At 40.7% G+C, this 22531-nt stretch overlaps 1 protein-coding gene across 9 annotated transcripts in view; it reads left to right on the top strand.

The window, feature by feature from the left end:
- Positions 1–22040, top strand: part of mecom (MDS1 and EVI1 complex locus) — a 169461-nt gene extending 147421 nt beyond the window's left edge. For 2 of the 9 annotated variants that reach the window (XM_058079537.1, XM_058079540.1), the window contains exons 4-18: positions 1490–1595; positions 1685–1798; positions 1880–1988; positions 2714–2861; positions 2988–3168; positions 5344–6742; positions 6976–7066; positions 8971–8997; positions 13119–13285; positions 13367–13444; positions 15680–15849; positions 16730–16874; positions 18748–18981; positions 19068–19254; positions 20209–22038. In XM_058079537.1, the coding sequence (XP_057935520.1) occupies positions 1490–1595; positions 1685–1798; positions 1880–1988; positions 2714–2861; positions 2988–3168; positions 5344–6742; positions 6976–7066; positions 8971–8997; positions 13119–13285; positions 13367–13444; positions 15680–15849; positions 16730–16874; positions 18748–18981; positions 19068–19254; positions 20209–20343 (3291 nt within the window). In that variant the 3' untranslated portion in view covers positions 20344–22038. Of the gene's footprint in view, positions 1–1489; positions 1596–1684; positions 1799–1879; positions 1989–2713; positions 2862–2987; positions 3169–5343; positions 6743–6975; positions 7067–8970; positions 8998–13118; positions 13286–13366; positions 13445–15679; positions 15850–16729; positions 16875–18747; positions 18982–19067; positions 19255–20208 lie in introns of all 9 variants that reach the window. The other 7 variants (XM_058079539.1, XM_058079545.1, XM_058079544.1 and 4 more) reach the window with 7 other exon arrangements.
- Positions 22041–22531: the final 491 nt, after the last annotated feature.

The raw sequence follows: 22531 nt of genomic DNA, 5'->3' as shown, positions 1-22531 counted from the left end.
GCCATGCTACCTCAAAATGGAAATGCTTGTGCAAAGTTATTGAGCCACTATAAACTGCACTAATGGGAGAAGGAGGTCAAAGGCTCCAAATTGTTGTTACTCATCTAGAACTTTGGTCTTCGTCACTACATAGTGCTGCTGGTTAAATACACACAGGCAGTTGTTTTGGTTTAACATTTTTTTTCCCCATTGAAAATAACGGAAATAAGTTCTGAATAGGTTCATATGCTGTGATTTTGCACAATATGCTGACATCTGGCATGATGGCATACATCATAGATGTTTATCGATGCTTTAGAGCTCTATAGCATCCACTGAATGTATGGCCTAGAATTGTTTTGTCATATTTTCATGACCTTAAAAGGGAGCTGCTATAGAAACATTTTTGGTTTCCTCAATTGTCGCAGTCACACATCAGGAAAAACATGATTACCCCCCCACACACACACACACAAAAAAAAGCATGTCACAAATGGGACTATGGCCGATTGTTTGAAACTGACTATTGTTTTCAACTGACAGGAAGTGCCACAGCACCAGCATCTGTGAAATGATTCTTTTTAATACCCCTTACACCAGGGGTCTCAAACACGCGGACCACGCAAGTTTGTCTGTTAGTGCGGCCCGCGCAAGTTTGATACGGATGCTGTATGGTATCATGTACCCAGAAAAAATTATTACGTTTGATTAATGTTCATGTTAAAGGTTAAATAACTGTTAATAGTTATCCTCCCTATCCGTGTGGAAGTGGTAAGTTTTTGGCTATTTAAGTTTAAAGGAAATAACTTGAAGGCTACCATTTAGGTCGCTAGCTCTCTAGTTTGCGAGTTAGCATGTGTCTCAAGACCCTGCAGTTGCGCAATATGTTGTAAATAAAAAGAGTGTAAATGTGACTATAATCGTGTTTTGTCATGCTCCAGTGGCCCCCAAGTAAATTGAGTTTGAGACCCCTGCCTTACACTTTTAGGCATGGATCACATGATTAGGTACACTTGCACAATCCGGTGAGATTGAATACAAAATCTCTAGTAATTTTGCAAAATATGTAATTAGGATAAAACACATTCTCAGAACCGGCAGAAATCTTTTTTTTTACGACTTCTACTCCATGAAATATCTTTTTAATTGTTAGTCGTAGGGAATTGCATGGTTGTAATGGTTCCATTATTGAGGTATAATGATATTAAAATCTATCTTGGAACACCTTCTGTTTTGCTTCTAACGCACATCAACTAGCTCAGCATCAACCAGCTCGGTTATAGTTATGGGGCCAAATTATTCCGTGTGAATAAAATATTATTCAGTTTATTTTGTATTATCATGTGTGATGCATTTAAACACCTGCCGGGAAAATGTATTAGTGTAGTGACTTTATTTAACCCATTTTAAAAGTTACTACTATAGGTCTCTGTTGCAGTGGCTCAGTGCAAAATAAAGTATAATAATGAAATTTTTTAAAATAATAATCTTTTCATTTTTCCTGTTCCAGATCTTCTACAAAGTCACTCGAGAGATTTTCCCCGGTGAGGAGCTTCTACTTTTCATGAAGGCTGAAGAGTATTCATGTGATACCACCATGGCTCCTGACATTCATGGTCTGCATCACACACACACACACACACATTAACATTATGTTGCACATTTCCACAGCCATGCTCATGTTCACCTTATACCCACTGTGCAGAGGAAAGGCAGTACCGCTGTGAAGACTGTGACCAGCACTTTGAGTCCCGCAGCCAACTACTGGACCACCAGATGCAGCAGTGTGGGATGCCTCCCTCGTCCTTCCTTAATGCAGGTTTGCCTATCCTGTATGTATTTACATCAATAAAGTTATTAGAAATAATTTCTTAACACTGTATTTGTCTCCTGTGTCTAGGGGATGACAGTGACACTGCCCAGGAACCCCAAGACCTACGACCCCTCCACTTGTCTCATGATCTTCATGAGTGTAAAGAGTGTGATCAGGTCTTCCCGGATATCCAGAGGTGACTTACTTCTTACTTACTTATTTATTCTGAGTCTGGTAATGCTAATGGTAATGGTAATGGTTTTATTTCATTTGAACATGCATCAGATTACAATTGAATACATCCCATAATCAGTTCCCAGTTCCACATGTCCAAAAGGAGTAGGAAGAAGCAAAGCTTATTAAATTCTACCCCTCCATCTGGTACTTTTACAGTCAGTAACTGTTACATTTGTTCACTTCCTGCTTTCCATAATACATTTTTTTTTTTTATATTGCACCTCGTACCAAAGTACGAGGTGATGTGACCCTACAATTACATAATGGGTACCTTAGTAAGTAACTATTACATTTGTTCACTTCCTGCTTTCCATAATACAGTTTAAGGTTTTTGGTTTTTTTTTGGTTTTTTGTTTTTGTTTTTGTTTTTGTTTTTAATAATGTACCTCGTACCAAAGTACCATACCATGGGTACCATAGTAACTGTCAATAAAGTGATATGTATAGAGTCTGAGTTACAGTTTGTTTTTTCTGCAAAAACATGCACAGAAAGCAGTGATGCCCCCTGTACATGTTATTGAACCCACTTATTCAGCATCCGGTCCGGTTCTTCCGAAGCCATCTCCTTCATATTCAAGATTCATATCTTGCTTGAGGATTTTGACAAGGATTTACACAGTTTCTGCGAGAATTCCTTGACCTTCTTGTCCCTCATTGTTTCATTTCTGTCATGACTTCCTGCAGTTTGGAAGCTCACTCTCTGTCCCACTCCGAGGAAAGAGAATATAAGTGCGACCAGTGCCCCAAGGCCTTCAACTGGAAATCAAACCTGATCCGACATCAGATGTCACACGACAGCGGCAAGCACTATGAATGTGAAAACTGCTCAAAGGTAAAGTGATGACTTTTAGGGGGAAAAATGTGATTAAATGTTCTTGACTTTTGGTTGCCGGTGTGCCGCGGTCTGTGTGACTTTGGTAGCTAGTAAAACCCCTGTCTTTGTGGTTCCTTTCCCCAGCAGGTGTTCACAGACCCCAGTAACCTTCAGAGGCACATTCGCTCACAGCACGTCGGGGCACGGGCCCACGCCTGTTCCGACTGTGGCAAGACATTCGCGACGTCTTCAGGGCTTAAGCAGCATAAGCACATCCACAGCAGTGTCAAGCCCTTCATGTGTAAGTCACTAAGACCCTACCTATGTAAGTCTCCTCAGTACATTACAATAATAACAAATAACATGCTTGTCTAACTAGAAAACTTGTCTTATTTGTTGTAAATTTGTATTGTTCCACGGGATATTCATCTTTAGAGTGGTGCTAGTACTATGAGAAACACAAATGTGTTGCTGATTTTTTTTAACTAACATGTAATTGGACCCACTTTCACTTGGTCTAACCCAATCGACCTAGTCTGACCTAGCTTTGACATGACTGAGACCCTCTCTCCCTCTCACACACACACACTTCTTTGCTCTTGTTAGCTCCAGAAAGACACATTTTGACCTTTCACACTCTCCTTCCCCTAAAGCATTATGACCTTCACCCTGTGCCTCTTCTCTGTTTCGCTGGAAGCATGTGAAAAGAAGTACGCCCACGCCAGATCCTACACTCCTTTTCAATCAACACATATTAACATACACATATATACACAGGTCAGGGTGACTGCATCCCGACTGCAGGACCCTTGACTCTGCTTTCTGTCCCCCTCCCCGTCCACGCCATTCTTCACAAATAGCAACCACATGTACCGCTGTCCTGCTTTGCCATTTTATGTAATGGAGAGAAAATATGTAGGTTTAAATACCACTAATGGTTGTGTGAAAAACAACACAAATACACCCAAACATGCTAAGACCAGGAGGGGTCGTGTGTGTATGAAATATGTATATACATTGCATGAAATATGTATATGTATATATCACCAATCTTTTTATTTTCCTTGCAAGTTTTACTTAAATACATGAGTATGAGTAAAGATGCTCGATATTGGCTTTCTTAACGATCGATATCCAGTATTTTGTTGCTGATACTGATATCAAAGTATCTTCACAAATAGCAACCACATGTACTGCTGTCCTGTAATGGAAAGAAAATATGTAGGTTTAAATACCACTAATGGTTGTGTGAAAAACAACACAAATACACCCAAACATATGTATATACGTAACATGTATGACATGTATGAAATATGTATATACATTGCATGAAATATGAATATGTATATATCACCAAGCTTTTTTTCAAGTTTTACTTAAATACATCAGTATGAGTATGATCGATATCCAGTATTTGGTTGCTGATACTGATATCAACTGATAATGTCTGATACCGTCTTCCATCAAACTAATGTCTCGTCACATCTTTCATAATGAATGCACACATTATAATTCTTCTGCGTGGCATTTCACAAATAGTCATGACTCACGTGCTAATATTATTGACAGTAAAAAAAAACGATATGAAAAACGATGTGATTCGATATCCCATTTTGATGCCAATATCAGCCAATATTATAATTGTGAAGTGCTTCTACAATAGCATGACAGCAAAATGCATTGCTTCCCTATTATAACAAAAAGACGGCGATCACGAGGAAACAACAACAATTACTTGGTCCCAACTCCCATGTGAATTTCAGTACACTAAAGTGTAGTAAATATTGTTGACAGACTAATAATGTAAAAAGATAAGAGATAGCGGCTCAGACAGTCCGACAAAAGCACACTTGAGGAGACTGTGGGAAGGTCACAGACCACAGGATGACAGGGACCCGGCCCGGGGGACAAGGTGAGGGAGCTGAAGGGGTGTCGGGAACGACTTAGTGGGGAGAGGGGAGCGAGCCAGTAGAGGATCTGTCCTGGGAACCAGACTCCAGGATAGGATTCATTCAACTCTGCTTCCTTCACACACTTAAAATAGGGCCATTGTACTTGACGCTCCTAAGAATGTGTGTGTGTATCAGTATGCCTTTGTGTGTTTCCTTCTGTGTGTCTGTGTGTGTTGTTCATATCTGTGTGTGTGTATGTGTGCGTGCATTTAAATGTGTTTGTGTGTGATTGTTTATGGAATCTCTGGGACACAATGAGGCTCAAGATGCCTGGGAACTTAGTTTGATGTGCAGGTGATGAGTGGCTACAACGGACTCGTACTGTCAACCTATTACAATACCAGGATCTGGACACACCTCACCTCCTCATTGCGATGGAAAACCATTGTCACAATTATTGACAGGAACTTAAGCCTTTCACGTTGGATTTCCGTTGTATCACATGTTAACTAGAGGTGGTTGTGTGATGGAATTTGTTGTACTTTGTGTGTTTTTTTTGTGCACCGCATTCTGAAACAGTGTTCTTTTGTTTTTTTGTGCCACTGCAGGTGAGGTATGTCATAAGTCCTACACCCAGTTCTCAAACCTGTGTCGCCACAAACGCATGCATGCGGACTGCCGAACGCAGATCAAGTGCAAAGACTGCGGACAGATGTTCAGCACCACATCATCCCTGAACAAGCACCGGCGCTTCTGTGAAGGGAAAAACCATTTCACAGCAGGGGGATTGTTTGCCCAAAGTATGCCGCTACCCGGTGCCCCAGGATTGGACAAGTCAGCTTTAGCAATGGGTCACAGCAGTGCCGGATTGGCTGATTACTTCGGGGCTAGCCGCCATCATAGCGGGCTTACCTTCCCTGCCACGCCAGCGTTCCCGTTCAGTTTTCCTGGCCTTTTCCCTTCCGGTCTCTACCACCGGCCACCACTCATTCCTGCAACCTCTTCTCCGGTGAGACAACCAGCTCACGCCGCTGTCGCTGGCCCTGGTGCAGAACTCAGTAAGAGTCCATTGTTGCCTTCTAGCCCTGGAGCCAGTCCAGAGTCCAGAGAGCTTCTTAAGGCACTTCGTAAGGACGGCGGTTCTCCTACAAGTCAGATCGCAGCCTCTGAACTTCATACCCATGGCTCAATGTCCTCGACGAAGCTGCGCAACAAGCAAAGCGACCAATCGGAAAGCAGCGATCTGGATGATGTCAGCACACCCAGCGGAAGCGATCTAGAAAGTATGTCAAGCTCTGAACTTGAAAGCGATATGGACATTGAGAGGGATAGGGGGGCTGCTATGCAAAATGGCAAAAACCTCAAACTGAAGGCCAGTGACGGAAGCCCCCAGAGCCAAACCCTGACAAGCGGCGGTCCAAATAAAAACTTTGCCAGACCCTCGCTTACGCCTTCCTCACTGGACGAGCACACTGCTGTTACAGGGGCTGTGAATGACTCTATCAAGGCCATTGCCTCCATTGCTGAAAAGTACTTTGGCTCCACAGGCCTGAGCAGCCTGCAGGACAAAAAGGTTGGGTCCCTGGCCTATCCTTCCATGTTCCCGTTGCCTTTCTTCCCAGCTTTCTCTCCTCCCGTTTATCCTTTCCAAGACAGGGATGTCAGACCTTCAGCGCTGAAGGCTGAGACACAGTTGCAGGCCGACGACTGCAAAAAGGCTCCGAACAAATCTTCCTCAGAGTCACCGTTTGACCTCACCACTAAGCGCAAGGAAGAGACGCCTTGTCCGCTTGCTCCATCCAAACCGGAGGCATCCCACTCCGCCGGTCAGGATCAGCCACTCGACCTCAGCTTAAGGACTAGAGGTCGTGGATGCGGTGCAAAGGAAGATGAGAAGAAGAAGAATGTGGGCTATGAAGACGGGAAGGCAGGCATGGAAACTCCGAAGCCTGATACCTCCTTGCAACATGCCAGGCCGACTCCTTTCTTCATGGACCCCATTTACAGGTACTGTTATTCCCAGTGGTTAACATGTTTGCACCGAGCAACACGGTTTGGTTCAGTCCTATCCTTTGCGTTCACCGTGCCCATATTTGTAAAACGGCACCAATGTAGAGAATTGGTACAATATCCACTGAACTGAATTGTGATGCTTTGCTCGTTTGCTCGTTTGGTGTCATATTACAAACATAGGACTCCATGGCTATCTGTGTTAAGAGCTGATAAAAATGTACTATTAGCAGGGTTGAGAAGAGGAGAATGAGCGACCCGTTTGAGACTCTGAAGGACAAGTACATGCGGCCAGCTCCAGGCTTCCTCTTCCATCCTCAGGTAAGTTTGCATATCATATCATATTTGGAATAGGAACTGTAGCCTAAATGAAAATATTGATTATTGAAGTCGCCGCATTTTAGGACAACAAAGATGAGATTCAGAATGTGACACATTCAATCTACTCAAATTGTGGCCTTTTATAATGCCACTTTTTGACATAAGTAGGAGTAGTTGTCGGGAACGGTTGAATCAAGACAACTTGACTCTTAGGGTTTGTTGAAGATATTTCACATTTAACCCAAATAGTATCTTCAGAAGAATTGAAGAAGCCTTAAAGAAGAACCTGAGGCATTGTGGTAATGGTAATGGTAATGGTAATGGTAATGGTAATGGTAATGGTAATGGTAATGGTAATGGTAATGGTAATGGTTTTATTTCATTTGAACATGCATCAGATTACAATTGAGTGCATCCCATAATAAGTTCACAGTTCCACATGTCCAAAAGGAGTAGGAAGAAGCAAAGCTTATTAAATCCTACCCCTCCATCTGGTACTTTTACAATCAGTAACTGTTACATTTGTTCACTTCCTGCTTTCCTAAGATAGTTTAAGTTTTTTTAAATTAATGAATTAATTAATTTATTTATTTTTATTTTTATTTTTATTTTTATTTTTATTTTTATTTTTATTTTTATTTTTATTTTTATTTTTATTTTTATTTTTATTTTTATTTTTATTTTTATTTTTATTTTTATTTTTATTTTTATTTTTATTTTTATTTTTATTTTTATTTTTATTTTTATTTTTATTTTTATTTTACAAGGTGATATGACCATACAATGACATAATGAGTACCATAGTAACTGTCAATATACTGATATTAGGGGGCGAGCCGGTGTGGTGTGGCAAGGTGCCAAGGTGCCAATACACCAGTAAAGTAGTTCTTCAGTGGAACAATGTTAATAATCATAATAACAATGTCTATTTAGGTTGGTTAATATGCACGTCACATTATATGTACATGGAGCGTTGTTGCTGCTTTTTTTAGTTTTTTTTTTAAATAGGCCGAATAAGTGAATCTCATTTAGCTGTTTTTATATCTTCAGAATGCATATGTTTTACTGATAGGAAAATATGTTTTAGCAGCAGTAGTAGCAGCCATGATTTCTTAACCAATCCAATTATTTCCAAGAATTTCCAGCGCATGTATGCATTTTTGACACCTTGTATTGATGTTCATTTGATCAGTCTCTCCTGCGGGTGAGAACGGCCTATTGGAAAGTGAAAACACTGCTTTCTCAGGCTTATGATTTTTTTTCTGGCCATTTCAGGTCTGGTTTTTACAAGCTGTTTCATTTGCCTGATTTATGTCCCCTGTCCGGACTGCTGCAAGGTCCCAGCCTGCAGCGGCCACATGGTTGTCCCACATGCCTTAATGAGGTGTCCTATCAGTAGAAACACTAACAGAGTGCTTAGACCATCTTTATGACTTTATGATGTCTGGACACACAAATCATTCCCAGAAACACCCGACTAGGGTGCGACTAGTCCAAGTGAGTCCAGGCAAGGGGCCCTTTTGTATACGTTTCAGTCACCTGACTCACGGCTGAGACATACATATGTTAAGACAGACTTCGAAAGGCTGAAAGAACTGTAACTTTTTTAACCGTTTATGATTCAGCCTTTTATTTCCCGGCAGGATATTTTATTGCAGAGCAATATGGGCTCCTATTACACACTGGCTGCTGCTTATAACATATTTATTAAGCACATGGATGTGCTCGGAACTGTTAGAACCATGTATATTTCCGGCACGACAACTTTGAAAATAGCCAGCTCATTGTTCATTAAAGTGTAACATACCAAATATATGATCTCTTACACATGTTTGTGAAATCTAAAGATGGTGATGCATGCACTACTTCCTGGTTTTGACTGTTTTTTTCTTTTCTCCCTTCAGTTTCGTTTGCCGGATCAGAATACTTGGGTAAGTAATTTTTTTCAAATGTTTTTAAAAAACACAGCAATGCATGGAAGATGTACCGTATTTTCCGGACTATAAGTAGCACTTTTTTTCATAGGTTGGCTATTCCTGCGACTTATACTCCAGCGACTTATAAATGTTAACAAACTGTTTATGTTACATAATGACTGGACACCTTTTCTGTTCATGTTTTTTGTTTTTTGTGTAGCTCTTTGTGTAACCATTGTGTTAGCGTATCTTACACATATTCAGCCTGTTCTCTATTTATTGTTAGAACTTGCCTTCCAAGAGGACGTAATGTCTGTTTTGGTCAAGTAGTTTGTAAAATAAATTACCCACAAAAAATGCGACTTATACTCCAGTGCGACTTATGTATGTTTTTTTCTACCTAATTATGCATTTTTGGCCTTGTGCGACTTATACTCCGGAGCGACTTATAGTCCAGAAAATACGGTAATTTCTTATGTTAAAAGCCCTTATGTTAAAAAAACAAAAAAAACCAATCTGTATTATGGAAAGCAGGAAGTGAACAAATGTAACAGTTACTGATTGTTAAAGTACCAGATGTAGGGGTAGGATTTAATAAGCTTTGCTTCTTCCTACTCCTTTTGGACATGTGGAACTGTGAACTGATTATGGGATCTACTCAATTGTAATCTGATGCATGTTCAAATGAAATAAAACCATTACCATTACCAATTAACATAGCATGTTTTTAGAATGTGGGAGAAAACCGGAGTACAAATAAAAAAATAAAATAAAAATAGTAGTAAAAATTTAAAAATGTAAAAATTTAAAAATTTAAAACAAAAAAAAATACTTGAACTGTATTATGGAAAGCAGGAAGTGAACAAATGTAACAGTTACTGATTGTAAAAGTACCAGATGGAGGGGTAGGATTTAATAAGCTTTGCTTCTTCCTACTCCTTTTGGACATGTGGAACTGTCAACTGATTATGGGATGCACTCAATTGTAATATGATGCATGTTCAAATGAAATAAAACCATTACCATTACCATTACAATTGTAATTCAGAGGCGTTTAGTTGTTGAGGTGGCACTTCTGGCAATGGACTCCCCCCCGACTAGCTTGTTTTCAAATGCACACACTACACCTTTGTGAATGAATTGATCACATCAGTCATTCTCATGGCTCATCCATCATGCACTGCTTGGATTTTCTTGGATTTCCCCGTTTTAATTATTTTAATTTGTTTAGATTGTTGCATCTTGAGATAGCAGCACTCTAATGCAAGTTAAAGGTTCAAGCGGGAATTTCCAATGGAGCTACACCCTGGACATCATTTTTGAACATGGTGTATGTTTGCTTGTACAGACAATGAAGCGCAGCTATTGCAAATTAGCCTGGAGTTGCGGGGGTCTTAGTGGATGTTGTAGTGAAAAGTGGTGTATAGTGTACATCTCTCTTCAAGGGTAACAGTCTCTTTGGGACACCGGTGTGGAGTTGAGGGGGGTGGAAGCTTGAATGACTTCTCTCCAAACATCTGGTTGCTGATACAGATCAACAATTGAGAATGCATCTCGCTAATTAAGGCCCTCGCAACATCACTGACTTCTGAGGACAGCCAATCAAGTGCCGGTCCCACTGCAGTGCTACAGCAACAAGCTAGTTCAATCATGTTTACACAACGCCCAAGGGAGATTGAACAGGGGGTTTTATAAAGTACGCGTCTTTGCGTGTGAGTTTAAATGTACGTGTAAAAAGGATTGTTTACAAAGGAATAGTTTATTACCACTGATATGACCAGCATGCTGGAGCCTATCCCAGCTGTCTTTGAGCGAGAGGCGGGGTACACCCTGGACTGGTGGCCAGCCAATCACAGGGCACATATAGACAAACAACCATTCACACTCACATTCATACCTATGGACAATTTGGAGTCTCCAATTAACCTAGCATGTTTTTGGAATGTGGGCGGAAACCGGAGAAAACCCACGCATGCACGGGGAGAACATGCAAACTCCACACTGAGATGGCCGAGGGTGGAATTGAACCCTGGTCTCCTAGCTGTGAGGTCTGCGCGCTAACCACTTGACCGCCACAACTCTGTATTTTAAAAAAAAAATTGCTTGTTTTTTTTTTTTTTAGTACCAGAAAAAAAAGCCACAGGCCACAGTTTGGACACCCTTAGGCTATGTTGTCAATGATAGCAATGTTAGTAGCTAAACTTTGCCAAATCGCTATCCTAAGCTGACAACATACAAAACTATTGCACAAGCATGTTACATTGTGCGTAACTTAGTACTACTGTGATACAATAGCAGTATACTTAAATGTTGGCGCCCTCTAGGCGGCTGGGGTACTCATTGCATAGAATGGGGTGAATGAACATGTGAATTGAACATTTTCCTGGGCATAGATCAACATTTATCTGAAGACATTTATCTGAATGCAGAACAGAACCTAACAAAACGTTTATAGTAATGGTTTTATTTCATTTGAACATGCATCAGATTACAATTGAGTGCATCCCATAATCAGTTCACAGTTCCACATGTCCAAAAGGAGTAGGAAGAAGCAAAGCTTATTAAATCCTACCCCTAGATCTGGTACTTTTACAATCAGTAACTGTTACATTTGTTCACTTCCTGCTTTCCATAATACAGTTTAAGTTGTTTTTTTCGTTTTATTTAAAAAAAAATGTAAAAATTTTTAAAATTTTTAAATTTTTAAATTTTTAAATTTTTAAATTTTTAAATTTTTAAATTTTTAAATTTTTAAATTTTTAAATTTTTAAATTTTTAAATTTTTTAATTTTATTTTTACTACTATTTTTATTTTATTTACACACTGAAATGCTATGTTAGTTCTAAAGTACATATATTTATATATATTTTTTCTGTGTATCTATCGTTGTATCTACCAATGGAGAGAAGAGACAAGATGAGCATTGACCCCTGAGTCTGATAGATAATCTAACAGACTTGAGAATCCACATCCTCCCACATTGGGAATGTGGGCTGCTCGGGAACTTTACACTCTTCCATCACTCCTAATCACTGGCTCCACACTTTGGCTCCATTGTCATCCATCAGCTTCTTTCAAGATCTATTCTTTTTTTCCATCTTTATTTTGTTTCTACCCTTCGTATCATCCCGTTCTTCATCATGCTTTCTCTTTGCCCCCTTCCTCACCATCTTCCCCATCTCGGCGTGAAGCCTGAGAGTGACAGCGGGTGAAAACAGGAGATGGAATGTCAGAGTGAGAACAGGGCTCTCGTCGAGGACCCAAATCACCGCTGATTTGTTGCAGTGATGAAATGAGAACAAGCTGAAAATACCACACACGCAAAATAATGCAAATTTCTGTGGCCCTAAGAGGAGAAAAAAAAGTGTATGCGGAGGGGATGGCCTGTCAGGCCCGGTGCTCTATTGGGACCACCACCCCTTCTGCCTTTCCCCTCTACTCCCCTTCCAGCCCTGCTCCTCCCCCCAACCGCCCCTTTCAGCACAGCGATATCATTATTACCCATGTCTGGCCCTTGATCAGTAATGTCAACATCTTTCATATTGACGAATGTGCTGTCTGCCCGCATTGTGCACAGAATGGTTTACAGCCCAGCAGTGGACATGAATCACTCCGTGCGCACACACACACACACACACACACACACACATACACATATATACAGACAGGATCTGACAACACACAGATACACACTTGGCATAAACATACACATTCACAAACAACATACATGCCTTTAAGTAGACACACTACTCTTTCTCACATGTATTACAAATAAATTCCTCTCCGACACACACACACACACACACACATATTTTCTTGTTCACACACATTGATGGCAATTAATCAACTCTGAGCACCTTGCAATAAATAGTTTCTTGTTCATATGCACACATGCGGGGTAGACAAGAAGACATAATTCTTCCGAGGATATCTGATGAAAGCAACTGTTCAGCTTCATTAGCAGATTGGCTGCAGTCATTAATTCTTTCAGCATAACTCCGAGACTATGGAACGCCCGTTTTCCAGATTGTTTTAATGAGATAACCTTAAAAACTTTCCCAAATACGGGTGTATTGACCATTACGGCATTCGCATGTCACGTGGTTAATACTTGCGACGTCTTGTCTCTCTTTAGATGTCGGCGATTGAGAACATGGCAGAGAAGCTGGAGACGTTTAGCTCCTTGAAGCCCGAGTCAAGTGACCTGCTGCGCTCCGTGCCCTCCATGTTTGACTTCCGAGCTCCGCCATCAGCACTTCCAGAGACACTTCTGCGCAAGGGCAAGGAGCGCTATACATGCAGGTAACTACTACGATTTACAAAGCAATTGACCATGAATACTTTTTTATGTATTCTTAATATTATTATTGTTTATCTTTTCAGATATTGTGGAAAAATCTTCCCACGCTCTGCCAACCTGACGCGTCACCTTAGGACTCATACAGGAGAGCAACCTTACAGGTGAGACAAATTCTCAATTTAAAAGTTTTATTAATAACAGTTCAGAATATGGGCTGCACGGCGGTCGAGTGGTTAGCGCGCAGACCCTACAGCTAGGAGACCAGGGTTCAATTCCACACTCGGCCATCTCTGTGTGAGGTTTGCATGTTCTCCCCGTGCATGCGTGGGTTTTCTCCGGGTACTCCGGTTTCCTCCCACATTCCAAAAACATGCTGGGTTAATTAGCGACTCCAAATTGTCCATAGGTATGAATGTGAGTGTGAATGGTTGTTTGTCTATATGTGCCCTGTGATTGGCTGGCCACCAGTCCAGGGTGTACAAAGGCCTCTCTTGTCTACTCCTTTAACAATTAAAGAGCGTCTTGCTTTAAGTATGCTGAATTTTGCTGCAATAAAAAATGCCACACCAACACTAAAACTGGATGTCAAGTAGGGCGCCACAAACCATGCAATGTAAACCAAGACCCTTGGTTTACATGCATCATCAGTGTTTGTGTATTGTTGTCACAGTGGATGATCTAAAAGCACAATAATGTCTATCTTGGGCTGGAAGACATGGTAGTCATTCATGGGGCAAGATTTTTAGGGGTATAACATTTCCAAAAATGAAAAATATATATATAGTTGTTGTAGTATTGACACTAAAAGCCATAATACTACAAAATCCATGTCTCTCCTGACTTTCAGAATACCCCTTTTTGCCCCAATTCGGCTTTTCCTGTGTTGCAGTCAACATTGGCTGATTTTCACACCATGTCCTTCCTGAGACAACCCACCTGTCGGCCATTTTTAATAGCTGGGGCCGAGAATCGAACCCATGCAGTCTGCACAAATGGCCATTACGGCACCAGAACCCCCCCTTGTTCTTATTCTAGAGTTGGGACACTATGGACAGATTTTGGTAATGATAATGGTAATGGTTTTATTTCATTTGAACATGCATCAGATTACAATTGAGTGCATCCCATAATCAGTTCACAGTTCCACATGTCCAAAAGGAGTAGGAAGAAGCAAAGCTTATTAAATCCTACCCCTCCATCTGGTACTTTTGCAATCAGTAACTGCTACATTTGTTCACTTCCTGCTTTCCATAATACATTTTGGCTGCTTGGATGCTTGTATGTTTATAGAATGTACACAGAACGATGAACAACGCTGTTTCTGTGTCCTTTCCTTCTTGCTTTTCCCATGCAAATTGTATTTTTTGCTGAAAATAAAAAAAATAAAGCAACAAAAAACAATGAAAACCATACCTCCGAGTCTTACAATTGGCATAGGGAATAAAAGCACTAACCTACTTTCACGATTGTACCATAAAGCACCAGGACATAACATCAACTTTTATTAGCAAATGAAGTCAATATTCTGTTCTTCTCTTTCTCATGCTGTTGTACTGCGGAATAATTAGCCTCTTGAAAAATGCTGTCTGCCGTCTGCTTGACAGCAAGAGAGGTGAGAGGTGATGCAAAGTAAAAGAAGTTCTCAGAAAAATGGAAAAATCGGCGTGCAAATGAGCCTGTGAGAGATTTTTCAAGCCTTCTGGCTACACACTTCTGTCGTTGCCAGCATAAGGTTTCTTGTATAAATCTTACGGTTCAGTCCCTGCCATGCAACTCCTGGTGCTGCTGAACCAAAATGGCAGCTTTATTATGTATAAAAAAATACACCTATTAATGAGTAATCCCTGGCTATAACCGAGCTTTGTAGTTACTAAGATGGAGGAATTTGGCGCAAAGCTTGTCAGAGGTCTTTCGACCGCAGGGGAGGCGGAAAGATTGACACAGGCCTCGAGTGCCCCGGTCTGATAGCCTCCACAAACTGGCATGCCATTAAAGATCACCGCTGTTTATTGTAATTTGTTGCGGTGATAACCAGAGGGGGGGTCCTGAGGGACGGCCAATCCGGCGAGCTAATTCCAGCAGAAGAAAAGATGTAATCTTCTCGTATAATTTTGCATGACGAAACTTGGCAAGAGCGGCTAATTTTGCCAGGATAGAACACAATCTGTTGCGTGCTTATTCTGTGAGAGAAGAATGCAATTTTATTGCGCTGGCTGGAGATAAGAGGCAGCGCTTTTTCACCTTAAACAAGCTCCTCCATCATGTCTGGATCTGTGGGACTGCTGAGACTGTGTGTGTGTTCTCCATCTGAAATCCAATTATGTATGATTCCCACAGAACAACTGGGAAGGCCGTGTTTTCAGTTGCTGTTTCTTTTGTCTTTTTAAATATTTCAGGTGTAAATACTGCGACCGATCCTTCAGCATCTCCTCCAACCTGCAGAGGCACATTCGCAACATCCACAACAAGGAGAAGCCGTTCAAGTGCCACTTGTGCGACCGTTGCTTTGGTCAGCAAACCAACCTGGATCGTCACCTCAAGAAACATGAGAATGGGAACCTGTCAGGTGAGCAGAAAGGAGTTGCCTTCATCGGCGCCGTGTCTTATTTTTATACTCATTCTACCCTTTTTTAAGACTGAACAAGCTATATACTGTCTTAACTCTTATGTGCTTCTTTGTATTTATTTGACTCATTTTACTAGTTTATTTCATTAATTATGTTGCAATCATATATATGCATTCATATATGTGTGTGTGTGTATGTGTGTGATTGAGGTCAAAAAAGTATTTAATTTTAATTTATTTTATTTTATTTTATTTTATTTTATTTTATTTTATTTTTATATTATTTTATTTTTATTTTTATTTGAGTAAAATTATATAAAAAACATTTTAAAAAGTTTGTAAAATTAAAACAATTAAGAAAACAATATAAAAATAAAAATTATCAAAAAATGTTTGTTAAATTATTTAAAAACAAATTAATAAAAATTAAAAAAAATACAATTAATAATAATATTGATTAACTCGGAATAAATTGACCGATTATTTTTTCATAAATCCATTAATGAACCTGTTAAAATAATAATAATAACAGCCAAAAACGAACCAAATATAATTGTGATAATGAACCCCACCACACTTGACCCCACACTAATTAAACGTACCAAAAACCACCCAGAAGTGCATACCATTCTACAAAAATGAAATATTTACTATTAAAAAAATCTAATAATAATAATAAATTAAGTTGTAATTAATATGTAAAAGATATGATGTAATTGAATTATCAGTAACAGACATGGAGGAATGGTACACATGTTCAACTCATGTTCAGATGAAACCATGTGATGTTTTTTCATATAACTTGTTAAACATATCTGAAACAAATAAATAAACAAAAAAAAACAATAAACAAAACATGTTTTTGTGTTTTTTTGCGCAGGCACCGCGATGTCATCGCCGCAGTCCGAACTAGACGGAAGCAGCGCCATATTGGATGACAAAGAAGACTCTTATTTCAACGAAATAAGAAATTTCATCAGCAACGCAGGCCACAGCCAAACATCACCAGATCCTTCTGAAGAAGGGTACGTTTTCATCCTAATTCTTACACAATTTCTCTATTAAAATACATTAAAATCAGTATATTATGAATTGTGATAATAACATTTAAGAAAAATCAGACGCTGATTTTCGGCCGTGCGTTATGCAAATACATTCTTGAAGCTGCGATGGGGTCAGATAGCCGTTGTGCAATCTGCTCGGCTCTTGGAGTTTGTTTTCACGCGCCTCACGTCGGCGTGATCACAAACCCGATTGCACGGCGCGATAGAGATCTCCCAGACTGTTGCCTGATTGGCCTCCGGGAGCAGGCGCTAGAGAGCCTCAGGAGGACGTAAGAGATGCTCAAAGGGGGGGGGGGGGTGCAGCAGTTAGCCCGCCACATCTGGAACCAACATGTCTGCCTACAGGAAGAGGGTAGAGGGGGCGGGGGTCACAAGGTCAGTCTGTGTTTCCTTTCAAAATGGTGCGCTTCTGACTGCTTCTGATAGATACTTTATCCCCAGCAAATTACCACGTTTGAAAGCGTAATTAGCGAATCTGTTTTCTTAATCACAGAGCTCTTTTCTTGGCCCCGTGAGCTCGACGCAGCACAAATACCGCCGTGTCAGCCCCGGACGCTCCGTGATGCAGATCTTTCCTGCAGACGCATTCCCATCAAATCAATTGAAACTTAATTACGTGATGACGTGTGTCACTTTCCTATCTGTGCCTCCTTTTCTCCGAGAGTTCTTTGTGCAAGGATCTGACGAAAGACATCCTCGAGTGTAATTAGCGAATCGGTCTCAAATGTGGTTCCAGATGATTTAGCAAATGGCGGTTTCCTGTGGCGCTGAGACAGAAGGAAAAATTAAGGCCCGGGCAGTTTGGATAGCTGGCCCCTCCTCGGGGATAGCAGAATGCGCCGGTTGGCAACACGCTCATAATTCAACTTCCAAATGGGGCTGTCAGCTAAATATTTTGCCTATTAGATGGATACAAGATAGCAGTGAAAATAAACAAGAGCACTCCAGTTAAGTGCTGCAATGATCAAGCTGGTGCTGCTGTGCCAGAGGGGCCCCGCGGCCTCCGTGACAAACGAGATTCCGGCTTTGTGCCCCAGATGCCGTGTCGGAGTCACCGGTTTCTCACTCGTTGTCCGATAGAATTGTTTTTATGTACGCAGAAGCCAAGGAATTTTATGCCGGAAACACACAAAGAATGAAAACATTTGTTCATTTTCTACCGCTTTTCCTCATGAGGGTCGCGGGGGTTGCTGGAGCCTATCCCAGCTGGTGGCCAGCCAATCACAGGGCACATATAGACAAACAACCATTCACACTCACATTCATACCTATGGACAATTTGGAGTCGCTAATTAACCTAGCATGTTTTTGGAATGTGGGAGGAAACCGGAGTACCCGGAGAAAAACCCACGCATGCACGGGGAGAACATGCAAACTCCACACAAGGTGGAATTGAACTCGGGTCTCCTAGCTGTGAGGCCTGTGTGCTAACCACTCGTCCGCCATGCAGCTCCCGGGTCAACCATTCATTCATTCGTTTTCTACCGCTTATCCTCACAAGGGTCGCGGGGGTGCTGGAGCCTACCCCAGCTGTCTTCAAGCAAGGTACCCCCTGTACTGGTGGCCAGCCAATCACAGGGCACATATAGACAAACAACCATTCACACTCACAATTTGGAGTCGCTAATTAACCTAGCATGTTTTTGGAATGTGGGAGGAAACTGGAGTACCCGGAGAAAACCCACGCAAAACTCCACACAGAGATGGCCGTGGGTGGAATTGAACCCTGGTTTCCTAGCTGTGAGGTCTGCGCTCTAACCACTCGTCCACCGTGCAGCCCCAGAATGAAAACATTCCCATCGTAAATAAATATTGTCTTATTCTCGGTCTGCAGTGTCAATGGCGTCACTTTAGAAGAGGAAAAGACAAGCCGTGGGTCACATGACCTGGAAGACGATGAAGTGGAGGAGCTCGGTGCTGATGATGAAGGGGAAGAGTCGGTCAACACCCTGAACAAATCTCAAGAGGAGATGCCCTCCAGTAACCTCAGCGACGATATAGGAAACGAAATGGACTTCACCTCCAAGGCAAACGATTTGAGTCAAAGCTGCAAAATCTCCCCTAGGAGGTAAAACGACATCATCGTACCCAAACATGAACATAAGTACGTCTGTTTTCTTTATACGTTGCTTCAACGGGTTTCCTGCTTTTCAGGTATACACGTGAGGATGAGCAGAGTGGCTACTCAGCCTTGGAGCAGATTCGACACTTTTCAGACATGCGCAAGCTGGATGAGAGTGAAATGAGTGACGGTGAAGTGGATGAAGATGCCCGATCGTTCAGCCACTCCTCGCTGAGTGAGGCAGTCAAACAGCCCCTCTTTAGGAAATCCAAGTCACAGGTAGAACACCTTGTGAACACACACACACACACACACACACACACTGGGATGCAAGGGTCAGCTATCTATTATTATTATTATTATTATTACTATTATTAGTATGAACTTTGGTTTTCACATTTTTGCTGTTGTTTTGTTTCTCATAATATTTTGAAAATAATGTATTTTTACCATAATATTTCTGCTCTATGATATTAAAATTATTATAAATGTATTATTATAAATTATTATAAAATTATTTGACCCCATTTATTACGAGTTTATTCTCAAAAATAAAATTGCAATATTTTAGAATAGGACTTTTTGGTCATAATATTTTGTCTTTATTCTTGTTATTTTTTGTAATGATGATTTTTTCTCGGCTGTATGGTGGAGGAGTGGTTATATGGCAGGCCACACAGCTAGGAGACCCATGTTTGAGTCCCACCCTCCATCTCTGTATGGAGTTTGCATGTGTGGGTTTCCTCCCACATTCCAAAAACAAGCTAGGTTAATTAGCGACTCCAAATTGTCCATAGGTATGAATGTGAGTGTGAATGGTTGTTTGTCTATATGTGCCCTGTGATTGGGTAGCCACCAGTCCAGGGTGTACCCCGCCTCTCGCCCGAAGACAGCTGGGATGGGCTCCAGCACCCCCCGCGACCCTCGTGAGGAAAAAGCGGTAGAAAATGAATGAATGAATGAATGAATGTTTTATATACAATTTAAATACAATTTTTGTTTATTTATTATCTATTATTTTATTTATTTTATTTATTGTATTCATTATTATTATTATTATTATTATTATTATTATTATTATTATTATTATTATTATTATTATTATTATTATTATTATTATTATTATTATTATTATTATTATTATTATTATTATTATTATTTAATTTATCTTCTTCAAGGCAGCATTTCTTCATACTGCAACTGAATGATATGGTCCTCCCGTTCCCTCCCCAGGCCTACGCCATGATGCTGTCCCTGGCTGAAAAGGACTCCCTCCACGCAGCCGCACACACGCCGGCCACCATGTGGCACAGTCTGGCTCGGGCCGCCGCCGAATCCAGCGCCCTCCAGTCCCTCAGCCATGTATGATGGCCTTAAAAGTCCCTTACGCCCTGACTCATGGGACAACGGGAAGGCCATTGTAGGGGGGAGCCGCGCCCCCTTTCAACGTCTTTGGAATGACTGCCAAGCAGGAGCGCCTTGTATAGACAAAACAGGGTCCATGCAGAACCCGTTTTTCGGAAAACCTCAACTTCTACACAGCAAAAATTTCCCTCTGAGACTTTCAAATTGATTTCCCAGTATTCCCAGTAACACCGACCAGGATGGTGGCAGTGATGTGGTGGAAATAATAATTAAAAGTAATAATAGTGGTATTTATTCTATTCATTTGCACACCAAAGGCAGCTTGGTGGACACGTGGAAGACGTGCTGATGGATCTTTGATGCGTTCACTGCCCGTTTGTCTGAAAGGCACGTATGTTTAACTGTAACAAGAACTGTCTTTGGTGACGATACGTATATTCAAACTGTATTTTAAGAAGTCAGTTTAACCCCCAAGGGTGTTGCTCAGAGGAAAAAAAAAATGCACTTGTTGTAATGAAGGGTGGTAGCAGCCGTTATTGACGGGAAATTACTCACAAAAATAACAAAATATGTCAAGATAATAAAGTTAATAAAGCTCAATCAGGCCAGTTCCCGATGTGTATTTTTTGCAGTTTTTCTGCACAATCATTGCACTGTACACAATTGTCTAGCAACTCCACCCCCCGTCCCTTCTGCGAAAAATCTGTGAAAGGTTATAAATAGATTTCATTTTAGTGGATGAGAAGAAAATAAGTAGTTAAATGTTGTTCTGTAAAGGGCATTTTGTCTTTTCTCCAACCCTTTGTGTCCATTCTAGTCAGCCAACAATGCCACTAAAAAATCGCTTGAATGCTAGTTGTTAGCTACTCCATGCTTGTGTGTCTTTCATTTTTAGACAATCATGGTTTTCGGTTTCTTTGTATTTTCTTTTGTCGATGTTGTGGGTGGTGTTGTTGTTTGCTGTTGTATGTTAAGAATTGTATTTATTTCTTGGCAAACTGTAGTTTGTTTACTGAATAGCACTGCTCTCCGAAAACCCGGGTGATGGGAGATTCTTCATCCGGCTTCTTCTTGACTTCATTGGGGTTTTTTTTCTAGATTCGATTTAAGTGCCAGATAGTATTAAACATGCAACTCACAACTTATTCTTTTAATGGAACTGGTTGATGACTAGATATTATTTTTTTTTCTATGACAATTTAATGATTCAATTGTAAAAAATAGAAAATAAAAAAACATTACATAGAATGAAATCATTCCGAAAAAAAAAAAAAAAAAAAACAACCCTGGTATAATTTTTTTTTCATAAGCGCATGATTTGTGTTGACATTTTCTACGGTTGTCTGCAAGCTTGTGTGACGTTCAATTTCATGTTAGACCCTCGTGCCAAACATACGGTTTAAAAAAAAACTGTTTTCATTTATTCTCCCGTTTTCAGGGACCTGGATTTCTTTTGTTTGTTTTTGTCCTTGTTTATAATCGATTTTAAAGAGTAATCAGCAAGTTTGAGGTACTTTTTGTTTTGATGCTTTTTACAATGTAACTGTTATGCATTTCAATTCCAATACTGTGGGAGGAAAAACTAAATAAAGGACTACAATGTGGATTGACGTGACTCCCTTCCGCTATTTATTAATGCAAAAACAATCAACCGACGTACGATGGCAAGCCACTGGAGCCTATCAAAGCTGTCTTCGGGCGAGAGGCGGGGTACACCCTGGACTGGTGGCCAGCCAATCACAGGGCACATATAGACAAACAACCATTCACACTCACATTCATACCTATGGACAATTTGGAGTGGCTAATTAACCTAGCATGTTTTTGGAATGTGGGAGGAAACCGGAGTACCCGGAGAAAACCCATGCATGCACGGGGAGAACATGGCGGTGGAATTGAACCCTGGTCTCCTTGCTGTGAGGTCTGCACGCTAACCACTCGACCACCGTGCCGCCACAACAACAAAACATCAAATTCAAGCCATCTATTTTCCTCTTCTTTTAGTCTCACATTTCTGCGATTGGCTGGCGATCAGTCCAGGGTGAACCGAGCATCTCGTCAAAGTCAGCTGGGATAGGCTCCAGCATACCGGATGAATGGATGTGTTTGAAAAGTTTTAACTTGATAATGTATGCATCCTTAAATAATAATAATAATGTTATTTATCTTTTTGTTACTACAATACAGTGAC

This window comes from Doryrhamphus excisus, chromosome 8 (genome assembly GCF_030265055.1).
Source record: "Doryrhamphus excisus isolate RoL2022-K1 chromosome 8, RoL_Dexc_1.0, whole genome shotgun sequence".
Taxonomy (NCBI): Eukaryota; Metazoa; Chordata; class Actinopteri; order Syngnathiformes; family Syngnathidae; genus Doryrhamphus; species Doryrhamphus excisus.
Note: the sequence above shows the minus strand (reverse complement) of the source record. Positions and strands in the feature narration are given on the sequence as shown.